This window comes from Tupaia chinensis, unplaced genomic scaffold (genome assembly GCF_000334495.1).
Source record: "Tupaia chinensis unplaced genomic scaffold, TupChi_1.0 Scaffold000238_1, whole genome shotgun sequence".
Classification (NCBI taxonomy): domain Eukaryota; kingdom Metazoa; phylum Chordata; class Mammalia; order Scandentia; family Tupaiidae; genus Tupaia; species Tupaia belangeri.
In genome coordinates this window covers 6,562,550-6,582,248 of record NW_006159716.1, presented here as the reverse complement: position 1 = coordinate 6,582,248, position 19,699 = coordinate 6,562,550, and the positions used below count along the sequence as shown (strand labels likewise).

At 41.3% G+C, this 19,699-nt stretch overlaps 1 protein-coding gene across 1 annotated transcript in view; it reads right to left on the bottom strand.

The window, feature by feature from the left end:
* Positions 1-19,699, bottom strand: part of BTBD9 (BTB domain containing 9) — a 431,835-nt gene that overhangs the window by 169,970 nt on the left and 242,166 nt on the right. Inside the window, exon 6 of the mRNA XM_006148619.3 lies at positions 681-790. Within this exon, the coding sequence (XP_006148681.1) occupies positions 681-790 (110 nt within the window). The remainder of the gene's footprint in view (positions 1-680; positions 791-19,699) is intronic.

Genomic DNA, 19,699 nt, shown 5'->3' with positions numbered 1-19,699 from the left:
CTGAACCGCACACGATGCTCAGACCAAACACTACCTGAAACAAAACAGCAAACTAAAACAGAAAATAACCGAACTAAACCAAAATTAAGAGTATCCTTGCAAATTAGCCAGGCAATTTTTTCTACCTGATAATTCAAATTTTGCAAAGATAATTCAGGCACTCTGATCTTATTTAAATCATACATAGGCACTTTCTTAAGGTGAACTTGGCTAAAGAAGACAAACACGGACTGAGATGTCCATGAAAAAAAGATACTCCCAGAGCTCAACCCACCACTCGCAACAAATCAATGGTCCAAGTACCTGCACAGCCTTGAAAAGCTGGTCGATATTATGCACACTTCTTCCTGGACCTCAACCACCACTTCCAGGAAAGTTTTTAGTAGGAAAGGTTTTGTCTGATGCACATTCCCTACATAGCAAATCTGAATGAAATCAGTAAAATGTTTTCAATTCTCAGCTACTACTACAGTGTTTTTATTATTTCCCTTTATATTTACTGTAATTACGACTTTGAATACTTCTAAAATGAAAGCCATCCTCTATGTCACTCAACCATAAGGCATTAAAATCAACCAGAGTCCTAAGTCAGAGCTGATTAAGATGAGTTAATGAAGTAACAAAATATTTCAAGATAAAATATCTAAGTAGATATGCAAAAATGTAATTGCAAGACTTACCTATCAGCCCCTTCTCGAGAGTGAAGGTTTTGTTTGTAAACATACATTCAAAAGCCACAATGTGGAAAATCTTGTTCACTGTATTGTGAGTCCCAACTATTCGAATATACCTGAAGGTAAAAAGAAAATGTGTTGAAAATGAGTTGCCCTCATCCCCAATGTGAGGACAACAGGATAAGACACATCATTTAAACGCACAGTGTCCCAGGAAATGGAGTAAAGGACGCTCTGAACCCGAGTTCACACCCTGTACCTGCTTCTCCAGGCTGGCTCCAACTGAGCCTGGGAGAATTACAGCAAAATTAGAAAGCTGTCACTTCCCGGAGAATTAAGTCAAACTTAGATGTGATTTACCTAGAAAATCAAACCAGGTACTACTTAGTTCAACCCTTGACTGTCAGTATGATGGTATGTTCACGAGTCATTTGCAGTGGAGAAAAACAAACAGCTTCTGCCCTCGCCTTACGGTTGGGAATGTGCCTGCGTATGTGTGGACCAACAGAGGCACGAGCCAATGCTTTCCAACTCATGAGAGATTTCCTTCATTGGAGAAAAACGCAGGAAATCAATATTGCTTTCTGGTTTAAAGGAAAAATCCACAGAAACGACTGAAAACCACTCACAGTTGCTTTTATTTCAATATTGCCCGTAAGTCTCTGTGCGAAGTTAACCCTGTATACTGACGCCAGCCCCGCTCCCCTCAACCTGAGAGCTGAGGAGCCTTCTTCTCCTGACAGAGGACGTGATCTGCAGAGATGGCCCGGCCTTGCAGCCTCCCTCCTGCCACACAGATCTGGCATCTGCACTCAGTGCAGACTTTCACCAGGCAGGTCTTGAGCATCTTGACCTGCTCACCCTCTTTATCTCCCCGGAGGCGTCATCTCCGACAAACAAGCATTAACCTTGGAGCATCTTGTTCCCTTTGCTCTCCAAAGGGACCTGACAGTTCACAGGTTAATGAACAGACAAACTCACTCTTCTGAGTGCCACAGCATTCCATGGGGGATGTGCCACACACTGTCTTCCTGGAATTCAAAGGAAGAAACCAGGAAAAATAACTAGATTAACTGATCACGCTGTCTCGAATTATGAACTATGCACTCTGAAGGATGGGGCATATTAAATGAACAGATTTCAATTAGGCTCTGACAGACTGGGCAAGGTTTTCGTAATATCCTCCCTCTGCTGTGTAAAACAACCTTCAATTTAGATGATATAATTTTACTTCTGAGTTAATCGCTGTTCACTAATTCGGTAATTTCCTTACATTTCTCATCACTCCAAGTTAACTGTATAATGTAAATGCCGATTTGAAAAATTCACATTAAGGAGACTATATTTGGAGTTTTTATATCATGGGCTATTTTCCCTCCTGTTTCTTCAAGCCTGGACCTCATGGCATTCCCTGTGCACCTCATTTAGCCATCTGTTCCTTGACAAGAACTGATCACTCATCTTCATAACCAATATTAATGCTCTCTCCTGGACTGGCTGTTCGATGCGCTCATACCCACTGCAGGAGATGCCACTCTCCCTGTGCTGAGAATCAGGACAACTGGTACCCTAAGCAGAGCCCACTGGTTAAGCAGGAGGTTGGCCCTGCTCTCCTCTCTCGAGCCCTCTTGGTAGGCAGAAGGTGCTGGTTTTACTGGGTTTGGAAGAGCAGGTGAGTGGGGCCATTTAAAATCCGTGCTTAATAGTCTGGATAGCACAGAGTCTTTTGTCTTTTAATATGTTGGTAGTGACAATCTCCCTGCTGCTTTCTGGAAGGGAACGGGTGTCGATTAAACCCAGTGCCTTGGCCTGACTCTAATTTGTCCATTTCCAGAAACCCACAGAAACCCAACCAGCATAGCATTTTAACCGCACGTGGCCATGAGAGCTTGAGCGCGGCTGCCTGTAACCTTGGAGGGAATGTGATTTGGCGGAATTTGATCAGCTCATTTTCCTATTCCCTAGATGGAGTCTATCCCCAAAGGAGAGGCTTCCTATGCACAAAAGACGAGCCTGGAGGTGACTCCCAGGGCCCTTCCCTGCTGGCAGTTCTGAGGGTGACAGTCCAGGCTGACCCCGGATGTTGCAGTAATCCCCACCTCCCTTTTTTCGTTTTTAGCAACATTATACAGAACCAGGCTTTCAGAGAGCAGTCACTCCCCAGATTTTCACTGGTACAAATATCAGAAATGGGAGAAAGTGTGCAAACTCCCTCTCCCCACCACCCAGTTATAAGCAACTGAAAATAAAAAAGTTGTACTGGAATACATTTTACAGCCTTAATGGTAGTGTTTGTGACAACAAACAAAATACTAATATACTTGTATGGTTGTAATAGCAAAGAGATGCCTCCAGATAAAAAGTTCTATATAAATGAAGATAATGTTATCTCTGCTGCATAATCCTGAATTCAAATTAGCAATTCGCCACTGTATATCACACTCTTGATAAGCCTGTTATGTGTAATGCTCATAACAGGTTTAATTATTCTAGCGCTACCATTCTAAGTCTCTAAAATTATAGTATAATTTATAAAAATGGCATAAAGTCCTTACTCGGTATATTTTTCTTTAATTAAAAAAAAAAAAGATTTTTAGCTTTTGCCATAGGGTGCATGCATTCGCCAGAGAGAGGCAGAGAGGGAAAGTGAGAAATCACCCCCTGGGGAGATGGCCATGTCACAGTCCCTTCTCCATTCTCCTCTCAGGATTTTGGGCAGGCACGTGCATGCACCTGGCGTGATTCTCAAGCCACCAGGTCTGGGACTTGAACAGTGATCTGCCATGTGGGAGTTCAGTACCTTAACCACCACGTTTCCTGTTGGTCTCAGGTACGTATTTTAAAGAACAGTAATGTCATGACAGCCCCATGGTTAAGCACTGCACAGGGGACCAGATCCCACACACCCAATCAGTCTATGAGTTCCAGCCCTGTTGCCTTGAAAACCACACTAAGTGTATATGCACCCAGAATACTGATGGGAGGGGGAACTGGAGAATGAAGGGCTATGATGTGAGCAGGCCAGGTGCCCTCGCTTTCGTGAGCATGCACATGCACACACAGTCTGGCATTAACAAACAAACAAACAAAAAAGTCAATGTCAAAAGAAGTCATACTGAGGCCAGCAGGTGGCGTGGTGGTTAAGGCAATGGACTCTCACATGGCTGACTGCGGTTTGAGTTCTGGACCTGGCAGCTTGCTTTCTCAATTTCTCTCTCTCTCTCTTTCTGGTCAAATTAAAAAAAAAAATACTAAATAAAATAAACATAATTCTTTACAAAACAAAAAAGAAGCCATACTCCTTTTTCTCAAGCAAGAGGTTGAAAATATTCTGGACTTTTTCCTATGCTCACAATCTACACAAGAAATCGCAAACAAGCATCAATTAATGCCCCAAACTCAATGACGGGAGTTGCATTAAGAATTCAGAGGCTGGGACCAGCAGATGGCATAATGGTTACATTGCTGACTCCCACATGGCCGACCGTGGTTTGAGTCCTGCACCTGACAGTTTGAAGCTCACGCTGGGTACATGTGCATGCATGCCCAAGATCCCGAGAAGAGAGTGGAGAAAGGACTGCAGCATGACCATCCCCTCAGGGGTAATTTCTTGCTTTCTGTCTCTCTCTGTCTCTGGCAAGCGCATGTGCCCTATAGCAAAAATCTCTTAGAAAAAAAATAATAATTCAGAGGCCTGGGCCAGCAGGTGGCATGGAGGTTAAGGTCCTAGACCTCACATGGCCAACTGCATAGTTGAGTCCTGAACCTGGAGGCTTGAAAAACTTGCTAGGTACATGAGCTTCCAAATCCTGAGAGGAGACTGGAGGAGAAAGGACTGCAACCCCCTGGGGGTGATTTCTCACTGTCTCTCTCTCTGTCTTTCTGTCTCCCTCTGGCAAGTGTATACATCCTATAGCAAAAATTAATAATAATAATAATACAAATAATAAAATTCAGAGTCCCTGCCTAGCTCAGGCAAGAAGTGCCTTGATCTCTGAGCAATGACTGGAAGGAGAGGGAAAACAGTGTAGGTGCTTCCTTAATTGTGGGCATACTTCCTTAATGGGGCTCATAATGGAGCATACGGAAAGTAGAAGAGAAGTTATTGCCAACCAAGCTATTGAAAATCCAAGAGACAAGGATGGGAGGGTCCTCTCCCTCTTTTCACTTTTTTTTTTAAAGTAAAACTTGGTTCTAGATCATACTGTCTAAACAGAAGACATAGATGCCACATATCCCCCCCGCCCCCAGGATATTTATTTATTTTTTTTGCTATAGGGTGCATGCACTCACTGGAAAGAGACAGAGACACACCCCCTTCCCAAGGAGATGGCCACGCCACAATCCCTTCTCCACTCAGGACTTGGGGCACACATATACACATACCTGGCATGTTTTTCAAGCCACGGGTCTGGGACTTGAACTGCAGAGTCAGTCATGTGATATTTAGCCCCCCTAACCACCACATACCACCAGCTAGCCCAATACTACATTTTCTTGTCACAAGAGATGTTGAATAACAGGTAAAATTTAGGATTTTTTTTCTTTTCAGCACCATCTCTTCAATCCACAGTTAGACTGATTTCACCTGGTAATAAGGGCAGTGGCAGCTTGTGACTTCCTCAGCGTGGAGAGGGGAGCACTCACAGAAAGATAGAACAGATATTCTTTGTTCCCTCTGAGGTCCTCAACGGCAGCTCAGACAGTTGGAAGATAATTAAAACTTGAACAGTGCTGGAGGAAGGCAGATACGCAACAGATTGGCCATTTCTGATGAGCATGAATGCTGTCCACATGAGCCCTGCTGTTCATCTGTTCCCAATACTCTCCTCCCTCCCCTGTGTTCACTGACTCCAAGTGCCTGACAAAGGCTGTGTCCTCGACACAGTACGAAACAGGATGTTTCCATACAGAGGTTTCTAGGAGCTCTAAGACTGTGGGTGTAAGAGATTCTGTCTTTTTAATAAAGTAAAACATAAGCTCCTTCAGCACAGCACACTAAAAGTGAAAGACACTACAGGTTTTTGAAACAAGATGTCCTTTGGAGTCCAACAGAACCAGGTGTATAGCCTACTCCATAACTTAATGGGGTGTAACTTCTAGAAAAAAACATTTTAAACCTCTTTGAACCTTAGTCCTCTTATGAAATGAGGTCACTAATATAAACTTTATGAGGTATTTAAATGACGTAAGTATTTAAAGTGCCTAAAGCAGGACCCGGAAGAGTACAGTATCATTGAACAGAAAGGTCAAAGTATATCGGAGGATGCAGAATTTCTTGGTTTGGACGTTCAGAAAACTGGTCAACTGGGAGAATATTTCAACACCCTGACCATGGATGTGGACATGGTGCATCCACGAGGAGGCAGACCACGCAGAGGACTTCAGGCATGCCGGTGGATGGTCCTTCTCAGGGCACCCCAGGGTAGGCACCACGGGCCACAGGAAGCAAACTGCACTGAAAATGTAGGTTTCCTGAGTAACTGCATTTCCTGCTTTCTGAAAGATTTTTTCAGAACAAGTTCTGAAAGTTTTTCAGAACTTTTTTCTAGTTCTGAAAAAATATGATTTTGACTTGTCTTAACCACACATGAGTAAGCAAAGGAAGAATCTTTTGCTCATATCTGAGCTTAAAAGTTAAAGCTCCCTCTCTTTCCCCCTTTAAGGCAAAGCCCAGGGAGACTGGTTAGTCCTTCATGGACCAGCTACCCATATCCACTAAAGACTTTCTTTTTTTGTGAAAATTCTGGAAGTTAGGAACTTGTTTGTTTTGAGAGTTTTTGTTTTGTTTTTGCTATAGGGCTCATGAGCTCACCAGAGACACAAAAACAGAGAGACAGAAAGCTAGAAATCACCCTCCAGGGGGGTCGCCACACTGCAATCCCTTCTCCTCCATTGTTCTCTCGGATTTTGGGTACACACGCACAAGTGCCCAGAGTGAGTTTTAAGCTGTTTGGTCCGGGACTCAAACTGCAGTTGGCCATGTTGGAGTCTAGCAACATAACTATTATGCCATCTGCTGGTCCCAGGAAGTTAGGAGTTTTCATTTATTAGGAAAGATTGGGCTGGCTCTGTGCTCAGTCGAGGGCATTGGAGCTCACATTGCTGACTGCAGCCTTGACCCTGGCAGTTTGAGAGACATACCATATATGTGTGTTCATACCTGGAATCCCTACAGGAAGGAGGAGCAAAGAAGATAACAGCATGTTAGGGGGTGCTCTCTCTCTCTGTCTGTGGCCAGCATACCTGTCTTCTGTTAATACATTGTTTTAAAAGAATTATTTTACTTACTTATTTTTTTATTTTTTTATTTAAATTTGATCAGAGAGGGACAGAAAGAAAGAGAGAGAGCAAGCCACCAGGCCCAGGACTCGAACCACGGTTAGCCATGTGATAGTCCAGCATCCTTTACCACCACACTACCTGCTGACCTCTGTTAATACATTTTAAAAACAAAGAACAAATAGCTTTTTCTTACCAAGAAACATCATAGTGTAGTGACTTAGAGAAATTCTCCTTTGGACATTTCATTGCATTCCCTGCCTAGTCCAGGCAGGCACAGATTCCTATTCTTAATCTATCTTTCCATTATTTCTTGTCAGAATGCTATTAGATTTAATTCCTAAGTCATATAAAATAAACCTTTAACATACTCAAGAAAATATACAAAAACAGCAACTTGTACCTTCCCACTTTAAACTCTGGGTATTTTCTAGCCTTCTTGTGGCTACAGCTAACCCTTAACCTTTGCCTCAGTCATGTGGTCATGTAACTTCCGCACTGAGCATGTTCTATTACAAGACGACATTGAATTCAGTAAGAGATATTTAAATGAGCTCTCAAGGGATCAACTAAAGCCATATCCATCAGAATTCTATTCTTCAGTAAACAAAGTTTTATTCTCAAATTGAACTTTATATTCTTGGGTTAAACAAAGAACCTTGAAAACTAGAGTCAGCCCAAGACTGGTACACGGGAAGGGATTCTTAACATTTTGGCTGTTTCTCCAGGTAGCCACAGACAACTGTGAGGAGAAAAACTGTTCTTTGCTGTGGGCAGAGACAGTCCCCTATTAAGAACTTAGCTACAGCATTTACTAAAGATTTGGGACCGTGTGGGGTTTGGATTCACCACTTCGAGATTTCCTATTTGACCTTTCCCTTCAAGGGAACTATAATAATATACATAAATAATTCTCTAACCCAAGAAACAGGTAATGTGTTTGTGGGTTTCCCCAGTATGCTATTTTCTTTTAGTTCTGGGTATAAAGGTTAGGGCTCTTCTAATCAAACCATGGACTGGAGGGGGAGTGACTTCGGGTCCTGTTGCTAAGGCAGCAAGTAGGAACAGTTTACTGCCAGAATGACAAAAAGCTTCCAGAGAAAGCATGTTGCCACAGAAAAGATTTGTTACTCTTAGAAAACCTTCCCTCTGGCTGATCTGTGAAGCTATAGATTCTCCTCCACCGACTTCAGCAAAGGGCCCTGCAGCATTTGCTTATTTGGGAGAGGAAGAATTACTGAAAGGTTAAACACTGTCTAGAGTTAGCCTAAGCAGAGGCTTCTGCCTCAGAGAGCAGCCTCGATACCGTCTGACCACTGGCCCTGCAGAAGGAGCAATATTGTTCTAACACCTCCACTCTTCAACCAGAAGGGTAAACAAGGGAAAAAGCCATCTTATTTTCCCGAGCAAATTGATGCTATACAGAATCAAGTATACGGAAAGGATAAAATGGGTAAAAATAATTACTAATATGGCATGACTCAGTGCCAATCAACACAGAATGTCACTCCAAAATTAGGGGAAAATATTTCATTGTTGTTGTTGTCCATTTAGAGAATACGTGAATTTTTTTTTTTTTGAGAAGTTTTTGCTATAGAGTGCATGCGCTGACCAGACAGAGAGATAGAAAGCGAGAAATCACCCCTTGGGGGGATGGCCATGCCGCAGTCCCTTCTCCTCCATTCTCCTCTCGGGATCTTGGGCACGCACACACACGCGCCCGGCGTGAGTTTTAAGCCACCGGGTTGGGGACACGAACCACGGTTGACTGCATGGGAGTCCAGCGACATAGCCATTATGGTAACTATGTGAATTTTGAAAAGCAGACTTTTCTCTTCCCCTAGAAGTGCAGAACTTAAAAACTTGCCATAATATGCCTTCAACTTATAAACTCATATTTGGATAATATCCCGAAAAACTTAATATCTATGTAAATCATAGGAACATGACATAAGATTTTGAACAATTAAATATGATTATTTAATTCGTTTAAATCATCTGCTTGCACATTTAAACCTCCCACAGGTATAGTGGGTAAATGTGCCATTAATTAAGATTTAATGAACATATATTAGGTACAAGAAGTGATGCTCTATGAAGAACAGGCCAGCAGAAAAGACATCAACCTCGATCTGGAGCAGTTCATTGCGCGGTTTGGTAGGGGGAACTAAAACACAGCTGCAGGGAGCATGTGGGAGGCAGCGCAGATGTGAGGCACAGCGGCACAATACTGGAGCTGTGGGAAGGCGCCGGATGCGGGTCTCAGATCTGTACACACTGGATGTGCTCACCAGTGCCTCCTGATCCTTTGGCCGCAAGGCTAGGGGGAGGATTATGGCATGGTAAGACTCTATGAGGTGTATCACCCACCAATCTTTCTCATGAAATAATAAACCTCAAAACACATCCTCTCACACAGGTGGCATGAGGTAAAGGCAACTGCATCCCACATGGCCAACTACAATGTTGGAGTCTCAATAGTTGTTGGGAACAGCAGGTGGCTGAGTGTCAAGGTGCTAGACTCCCATGTGGCCCATCACAGTTTGATGGGCCATCGCTAGCTTAAAAGACATGCTAAATACACATGTGCATGTGCACTCCAACTCCCAGGAGGAGATGGAGAAGGGACTGCAATGTGGCTATCCCCCAGGGGAGTATTTCTCACTTTCCCCTCTCACTGTCTCTCTCTCTCTCCCTTTCAGGTGAATATGCCCTATGGCAAAGACCTTAAAAAATAAAAATAAAAATAAAAATAAAACACATTAAATTATACTGACTTTTGACAGAATTGAGGGGGATAAAAAAGAAAACAGACCTGGGTCCTAGGAAGAGCTTCATAATGCAGTACATATAAAACTTGGAATAAGTTTCTTAATGTCTCTTAGTTTCAGGCTCCACACCGGCAACAGTGGGAGAGAGGAGAACAAAAGTTTATCAACAATTCATGTGTGGAGGCTTAATCTTAAAACCCTAAATTTAGTAACATAATTTTAAAAGTCTTCCCTAGAAACTGCTCTTGCTTCAAAGATGAAAACAGAAGAAAAAACATGGTAGAAGTGCCTCTTTTCTCTGCCTACCCAAAGAGATTCCTGACTCAGCCAACAAGTATTAACTGAGAACTTATTATGTGCTGTCTGCTACTGCTGGGAGCTGGGATATGAAACTGACAAACAAATAAAATTCCTGCCTCACGGAATTGACATTTAAAGTCAGAAGGTAAACAAAAAATTTTAAAAATCAAGTGGTAAGTGATCTACTCAGCACAGACCTTTATCGGCAGACTTGGTATAGTGGAAGGAAAAAAATAGCTAGAAAGCCTCTACCTGTGCAAATAAAAGAAGGGTCAAAGAGGAAAGCAAAATGTGCTCTGAGAACATGGTCATAACATAAATGAGTCTGAGCTGTAGAACTAATAAACCTATTAGAGATATTTAACAGGGTACAGGCACAAATCTAAATAAGTAGGCTTTCTAGGATCTGGAAAAAAGAAATGATTTGAACTTCATGGGAAGAAATGTCTCATTTATTTCATGGTTTGATTTTCATCCTTATTTTAAGATTATAGTTTTCAAAAGATTCTAAAGGAAAAAATGGGAGATGGCGTATACAAAATGAAAAATGAGTAAGTGAGAGAGGGAGAAGGGAAGAGAAAGTGAGGAGAAAATAGAGGAAGACAAAAGAAAGGTGGGGGGAGAGAGAAAGAAAATGAGTATGAATAAACTAAACCCTCTGTCTGTGATATGCTAATATGAACAAATTCCCATATGGGAATAATGTTTCCCAATTTTATTACTCAATAAAACATTTGAAACCAACAGAAAGTATATCTTAGAAAATTGAACTAAATTGCCAAAAGTTCAACATTTGCATTTTTTCATTAACTTTTCCCTTAGCCCAAGATTCTGGGGGCAGGGGGAGAGAATTTTACTAGTTTTATCTTTAAAATGGCTGCATTATCTTTCTTGGTTTATCCAATAGGCTATGCATTTCCACGAATGTAGACAAATGAGTCTAATGGAACTGTGCACTAGAGAAAAAGCAGAAGAAAATTAAATTTGTTAGTTTCCCTATGAATCTGTAAGAACTCATTTGGTGACTATGACCTGTAACATGCCTGCTTAAGGATCATGGTGGGTAAGGAAAGCTTCTCTTTTGTTAACCTAATTGTATGGTGAGTATGTGCCATTTATTATCAACTAAAAATTTAAGAGCTGGAGGAAGCTTTTTTTTTTCTTTTTTCTTTTAGAGTAGGGGATGGAAAACAGTTAAATAGAGGGAGAAAGAATTTTGCCTCTTCACGAAGAAAACACACTAAGAATTCTCCTAAGAATGAAAACATTAGACACTGAGAAATAAGATAGAAATTGCTTATGATCATCTGAAAACTAAGTGTCAAAACCAGGAGAATATTAAAGGGAGCGTACAGAGTGAGGAAATCACAATTCCTTACTCCATATCCCTGAGAAATTATCACTGGAATGAAAAGAATAGCTAACTACTACTGACATAGTGTACGTGCAGCCTTTGCACGCATTATTTCCTTTCCTAGAAAACCCACAACCCTCACACCCAGATGACCAATTGTAATTCAGTAGTAATATTTATGTATTATACTGGGTTGTCTTTCCCTGTGACCTAATATACTGTATACATATGTAGCAGTATTATAAATATGTACAGAAATAATAATAGTGTTATCTATCTACATATGTATGTATGTCTGAGGGTATGTGTGCTCACCACAGAAAGAGTGACAGGGAGAGGAAGAAAGCACCTACCCAGTGGGTTGTGGCCATGCTGCAATCCCTTTCCCTCTATTTCTCCATCTCATTGGGATTTGGGACACACACACACACATATGTGCCCAGAGGGGTTCTCAAGCCACTTGGTCCAGAATTCAAACTGTATGGTTGACCATATGGGGTCCACCATCCTTAAAACCACCAGGTCATGAAGCCAGCTTGACGTAATGGTATTATATATGACAGCAATACACATTCATCTTTAGGCTAGAAATTCCATAGAACATATGGCCCTTGTAGCCTATGTGTTCTTTACAGCTATGTAAAGGAACCTGTGTCCCAGGTAATGACTCCTCAGAGAACTAAAATGTGCTTGGAGAAACCCATAAAGTTCAATACATGCCACCAACTACCCTTAGACTGCTGCAATGCTCACAGAAAAGTTCAGAAACCCCTCTTGGGAAATTCTGAACCTCTACCTAGAGAATGATCAGGAAAAAAAAAAAAAGGAGAGAGAGAAAGAGAGAGAAATTTACCTAGTATGTAACCCAGGCAGCACTGTAATTATGTACAAAGCTATTGACAAGAGGTGGAGGAGTCAAAGTAAATAAAAATAATACTACAGAAAACCTGAGAAGATTGCTCACCACCAACAGCACAAGAAATGTAAACAATAACAGAAGAGAGACTGACATAAACAAGTATTTTTGTGCCGGGTGCCAAAACTGGTATGGATATGTACCATGCACACTCAGGGACTGCGAGAGCTGCAAGTACATGACCAGTTTCATTGGAGAAGCCTTTACTCTGGCTTCCAAGTGCACGGAAGATTACTAATTCCAACGCGACTTGTATAAGAGGTTTTGCTGCTAAAATCTATCAATGTGTCGGAACTTCAACACAAGCAACAAAGAAAAAACAGCAAAATGCTCCAATTGGCACTATTTTAGTGGTCTACAGAGTCTGCTGCTTAAAGCAAGAGCTGAGCAGATACGGGATCAATTCAAACCCAACAATCTGCCCAATCATTTTAAAAGACATTTCTCCATACACACTGTATGTATTAGGAGTCCTATGCACTTCAGTTTTGAAGCCTGTCCCCAATCCATATTTCTGGCAGATTAACAAGCAGGTTAAGAGGTGGAGTAGTTTAGCAAGGATTTTTTTTTTTTTCTTCCAAAAGCTTCTTGAGAGTTCAACCATTCATGACCTCGACTTTATTGGTACAGCATTAGTGCTAAGCTAGTGATCAGAAAGAAAATGTCAATACTTGCACTTGTTTCAGAAATTCAAGAAAGCTTATGAGCAGAATGAACATAAAATAAAATCTGTGCTTTGGAAGAGAGACTATTCTTCTAGTAAGTGGGAAGATTCTCTGATATTATGAATATAGTCATGGCTTACTACTGTGGTGCTTGAACTCTTTATTAAAACACAATAAAGCTGGCTTAACTACTTCTTTTTCTTCTTTTACCTTTCAAAGATAAAGCTATATGTATACATAGTCTAAAAACTCAAATAGCCAATATGGTTTATTATGAAAAATATCCATCCCATGCTCCATTTCCTTTCTTCCCCAGAGCAACCATTTTTACCTCTTTTAATTTATTATTTTAGGATTTATCTCACATCTATAATTAACATGCTTGTAATGCTATTTCTTGATCTTTTAGTTTTAGACTTTATCTACTTATCTGCTAGTAGGAAAGATGAGGATTTAGCTTTCTCTTCTCTACATGCACCCTTTCCCATCCCCTCAATTTGGATGGTACTGTAGACTCTGTAGTCCACTAAATAGCTATGTTAATGTCACTCGGGACTAATAAATACATGAAGTACTTTCCTTTCATGTACATTTTTGTTAGAATTAAAAGTAGCCTAGATTTTTATTTTGGTCAGTTTTGTATGAGCTCAATACTAATTTACCTCCTTCCTCTAACTCTCCCTTTACTGACCAAATTCCTCTCAAGACATACTGACACATCAAGTATTTACTGAAATTTCTTTTTCTTGAAGAAGTCTTCTTGGACCTTTTGCCCAACTTCTGTCAAGTTGAGTTGCCATCTAAGCATGATGCAAGCTGTCATCCTGGAATCTGCCTTCATGATCATTCTAGAAATTCCTTTTCTCTCTCCATGCTAAATAGCCCAGGTCCTGTATCTCTTGCTTTCTTCTTTCTTGATCTACTCTCTCATTTCAGAGCACCACCTCTATCAACAGCTTCCTGTGGAATAGTTTCTGGGAGATAAGAATTTAGAGACTTTGTTTGTCTGAAGATATTTTCAGTCTATTCAATACTTTCATCTGATTGGTAGTTTGGCTAGGTATAGAATTTTAAGTTGGAAATAGTTTTCCTTCAGAACTTTTCAATGTATTGCTCTACTGCTTCTCAAGTTTCTAGTTTTGCTACTGAGAAGCCATGATGATACCTGACCTGGGTTCTCTCTATTTTTAATTTTTAAAAACCACAACTTGCTCTGAAAGCATGTAGATTTTGTCTATATTCCTAATATTCTCAAATTTAATACTGACATGCGTTGATGTTGGTCTGTCTTCGTCCACTCAGCTGGGTACTCAAAAGGCCCTTGTAATTTGGAAACCCATGTACTTCACTTTCTGTAAATCTTCTTGAATTATAAATTGCTACCCTTCAAATTTTTTTTCTAATTTTACTTGATGTAATTCATAGTTTTGGGTAATAACCTCCTTATCTTGACCTACATTTTTATACTTTCTCTATTTTCCATCTTTTTGTCATTTTGTTCTACTTTCTGGAATTTCCTCAACTTTATCATCTATGCTATTTACTGACTTTTCCATTTATATTTCTTTTTTAAAAATTGTATTTATGGGAACCAGCAGTTAGCATAATGGCTATGTCGCTGGACTCCCACATAGTCGACAGTGGTTCGCGTCCCCGACCCGGTGGCTTAAAACTCACACTGGGTGCATGTGTGTGCACGCCCAAGATCCCGAGAGGAGAATGGAGGAGAAGGGACTGCGGCATGACCATCCCCCCGGGGGGTGATTTCTCGCTTTCTTTCTGTCTGTCTGGCGAGCGCACACGCCCTATAGTGAAAATCTCTCCCCCACAAAAAAAAAAATTGTATTTATTCATTCATTTATTTTAATTTGACCAGAGATAGACACACACACACACACACACACATACACAGAGAGAGAGAAAGAGCGAGAGAGAGACGGAAAGTGAGAAAGCAAGCCACCAGGTTCGGAACTCGAACCGTGGTCGGCCACGTGGGAGTGTCCAGCACTTTAACCACCACACCACCTGCTGGTGCCCTCCATTTATATTTCTAACTGCATTTCTTAGTCTTTAAATTTTCTTTTATGGCATCTTCTCCATATGTCCTCTAATTTCTCTGAAAGATCACAATATTTTAAAAGTTTATTTCTTTCAAGAAAGAAAGACACACACACACACACACACACACACACACATATACACCTGCCAGTATCCTGTCATGCTGCAATACTCTTCCACAAGCCAGAATCACAGGCACACTTACGGGTATATCTAGTTGTTTTTGGGTCTTTCTGTATGGACCCAGAAACATGTAGCACTATGCTACAATAGTTGGGTCTACTTTTTTTTTAAGTTTTAAACTCTCTATGTAGTTTTTATTTTTCCTGTTTGTTTTGGCCTTTATATTTCATACTAGTTTTCTCAGATGTCTGGTTATCAGAATAAGAGCTCGAAATATAACAGAAAATTTTGAGAATACTGTGAGGCTTATAGAATTTTAGCTTCACTTTAGGGTTACCTAAATGGGTCAACTGCCAGGAAAATGTAACTTATAGATTCTTTAGCTCTTACCTCTTGGGCTGGTCAGATTATCTATTAAGATGGCTCTCATCCCCTTCATGGAAGATGTGGGTGTGACATAGGAGCTCTAGGAGCCAAGTGGTGAAACAGGGCAGAAATATGTGTCTGTGTATGCATGTTTGGGGAGGGTACTACGGGGGGAGCGGGTCTCAGCATACGAGCATTTAATCTTCCTATAGTATGATCTTTCTCAGTTGCGAGTACAATCTCTTCTGCTTTAAAGATCCTCTAAAATTTGCCATCAGAAGGTAAATTTCCAGTTTTCCATCAGAAAATGGAAAAGCAGTCAATGCTCTGTGAAATAGGGGAGAGGATCTAGAACTCCTCATTGGCTCATAAAAACAAAGTAATCCTCCTCATTTTGGCCCTTTCCTACCTATCTTATTCATTATAGCTTCAGAGCGTCCACTCGGTGTCTTTAATTCCTAAACCTTTGAGGATTTAGCAGCTACTTTACAGCTTTCTCTTCCATGTTTTCTCCTCCTTTCTCCATTTTCTTTAGCCTTGTGGGTTTATGGCAAAAAGAAAATCCCTCTACTGTCATTTTAGTGGGGCTTTGTTCTGCAGAGAGAGAATATTGTGTGTTCTGCTATCACCAAGAAACCTTACCTATTTCACAAGAATATGCCCACCTCTTTGGTTATTCCTGTAAAGATAAAGTTTCAAGCAGGGATTTTTGCTAGACTTACTCACTGAGTCTGAGCTCTTGGGCCTTCCAATTTGCTATGGCCACAAGGATACAATCACTTAAACAATCTGGTGCTTAGGACAATATAGGAGATAATAACCTTTTGTCCTCTATTCCTTTCCTACCTTCAGCCTGAGAGCTAAAACTCTTTATTCCTTCTTGTCTTGGAATGACCATGTTGCTTCCCCTCCACCCACTATTTGCCCCATTTCTTCTATCAGGTCTTCAAACAGTTGTGGGATTACTTAGCTATTTTATCTTCTGGACCGCTTCTTCACTAATTAAATGTCCAAACAAGGATATGTCCAAACAATCCCATAAATTATCTATCACTATTCTGCAGAAAGATTCAAATCATCAAGTGATTTTGTTTGCCAGTCTCTCTTTCTCCAGAAGAAAGGGGGTGTGTGTTAATTCCCACTGAGTAAAAATAAAATAATTCAGCTCCTCCTCACACTGAAACAGCTGCACCGACAGCACTGGCTGCTCTGTTTATCTTGATAACTATGGAAAAACACCATCTCCTCCCCTTCCTACTCTTTCCAACAATCACCATGTTCCACATGCAGATGGGGTGATTTAGACCCTCTGGAGCAGAGACAGACTTGTCTGGTGTTCTTCCTGCACATCCACGCTGCACCCTTCTTTTGCTGCTGTCGGCACGACCCAGTTGCTTCAGATAACAGCTGCTGCAGGAGACCTGATAGATTCAGCTGTGGGTCCCCTGGAGGCTTCCTAATGCCCCAGCTCAACCAGCTGCATCTAAGCAGAGCCAGGGAAAGTGAGTGCCAAAGTAGGAGAAAGTACATACTGTACATCCTCTTTAATCCTCAGAGTTACTGCAGCAGCAGTAGCAGCAGCAGCAACAGAAGCAGAGGGAGGAAGAACAAAGAAATACCTCCTAGGCACGGGAAGCAGGGCAGCCAAGGGTTCTAAATCAGACAAGGGAAGAGCAAGATGCAGGGGGAGTAGTCAGAAAGCTTTCAACAAGGGTCCATTTCGTGTTACTGCTTATTCCAGATTCCAAGGGAAGTCTGGGGGTTTGGGTTTGTTTTCGTAGGTCATTCAGTCAATCAGACAGGATTTAAAAAAAATAAGAAGTGACTTTAACTGCTTGTGACCTTTTAGTTGAGCTAGGGAAAGTTAAACACACAGGATGGTCAATCATCCAGGTGTGCCCTGGACTGTCCTGATTTTAGCACAGAAAGTCTCCCATCCCGGGAAACGGCTCATTCTTAAGCAAGCCAGGATAGCTGCTCACCCTCCGCCACCAACAGCCACTTCCTCTCCTGGACTTATATGAGGCTGAGCTGCTTCATATTCCACTCAGCACCGTCCTTATCTCCCAGGACCGCTCCTGCCACACAAATGCTCTTCAGCCTGTATCATGTACAGTCTAACAGACAAGGGCATTCAAAGGCCATTCTGTGTTTGACTCTCAGCAGAAAGGGGAAGTGTGTCATTCTGAGTTCTTGCGGGATTTTTCTGGAGTCCCTGTCAGAAGCACAAGTCATCTAGCCCACACAATCAAATCACAATGATCATGGCAGAAGCTGAAACCACAGCTCATCTTGTGCCTAGAGAAACAGTGCATCCCTCAACAACTTTAAAATGCTGAACTCTGGAAAGAAGGAAGTCAAATGAAACTCAATTACACAGGGGCTGATAATTCCACATGTGGATTATTCAGACTCCGGGCTCCCCTCCCTCTGGCCCCAGTCGTTAGGCCATTTCACTGCTCATTAGCAGGGAGGAGCGGAAGGAAGGGGGAGAAAGTCGAACTAGCCAATTTTTCAATTTATGACCAGGTTTCCAGGGAGGGTGTTCAAACTATTGGCTCAAGAGGTTCTTTGGTGGAAAAGAGGATTGGGAATTGGGGGTTGTGGCACAATCTCTTTATTTTAATTATTTGGTCTCTCCTGTTCTCAAATTGAAAGAACTCGTGGGTCTCTAGTTTCCTTGGAGGTCTAGCAAAATTATACATACACATGCAAATAACTAAACTACACAAGAATCTATCTTTTAAAAAATTCCATTGATACACACTGAGACAACTAGTATGCTACCAAGATAAATATAATTGGAAGATTATATATTAGGCTTTAATATTTCTACAGCTAAATTAAAGAAGTCCCCCATTTCAGATTTGGCATGAAATATCAGTTGGGGAAAGACTAGAAAGAGCAGCTCAGTTTTGGTTTTATTCATTTTCTCAAAGTCTCACTTTTTCATCTGTAAAGGGGTAAATGACAGTTCCTAACTCTGAAGAAAATCTGTGAGATTAATTAATATGTGTGTTTAAGTGGTCAGTACTTTATCAGGTACATAGTAATTGCTCAATAAATGGTAAGTAACGTATAGCTGGTACTCAAAATGTTAAGTAAATATATTTAACATAATTTATTCAGCATTTTCATTGAGAACTACAAAATCTGAGCACTGGGAGGTGCTAGATACAGAGATAAAGAGAAGTTAAGTCCTAAAAGGCCCACTGTTTAAATGCAGACAAGCAATTACTATTACATATAATAAGTTTTATTATAGAAATTCTACATAAACAGCATGGCAGTACATGGGAATGGCACCTAATCCAGACAGGGAAGGTCAGGAAACGCTTTCTAGGCGTGTTATAGCTAAGGACTGAAAGGTGAGTCGGAGGGGATGCCAGGAAAAAATGTATGGGAAGGAAAATGCAGGCAAAAGAGTAGCATGTGCAAAGTCTAGGAATGGGAGGGCCTGAAAGGTTGGGAAGACTGGACAGTGTAGTGGGACTGGAGTCTAGACTGAACTGGGATGGAGAAGAAGGAAAAGGGCTCAGGCCATAGCAGTGAAGACAAGATGAAAAGAGAAGACGATGGCAACAGGAGACTGTAGGGCCAGGAGAAGGATGTGTTTTGTTAGTAGGCAAAAGTGAACTGAGCAAGTTTAAATGCTGGGGGCAGGTGGCGACAGTCATGAAAAGTCATGCTGCCTCCTGCCAGTGTAAGGAGGTACAGGATCTGACTCTGACTCAAGGGTACCCTTTCCAGTTTTAATGAGGGTCTCCCTGGGTGCCTCCATGAACCTGTTCAAGTGTCAAAAGATCTGGATCAGTGGTCCTCAACCCTGGCTGTGCATTAGAATCACCTAGGAAGCTTTAGAAATTCGCTACTCTTAGAGATCACGATTTAATTGAAATGAGGCAGAGTCTAATGTGTAGCTCAGAGTGGAAACTATTAGTCTAAATCATAATAAACACCTACAGTCGTACATAAATAAAAACACATTTCCAAAGGAAAGATAAATTACTTTGGGGTTAATGCTCCTTTAAAGTACGGGCCCACTTTTTCAGTGTACCTCTGCTTAGCTTCTCTGGCTCAATAACTAGCTGCTTTTATCATATGCCCTCTATGAATCACAGAAGTAGTTCCCCAAAGCACTCCAGGCACCTCACTCCAGTGGTTACTGCTCTTGGGCATGCCTTTCTTTC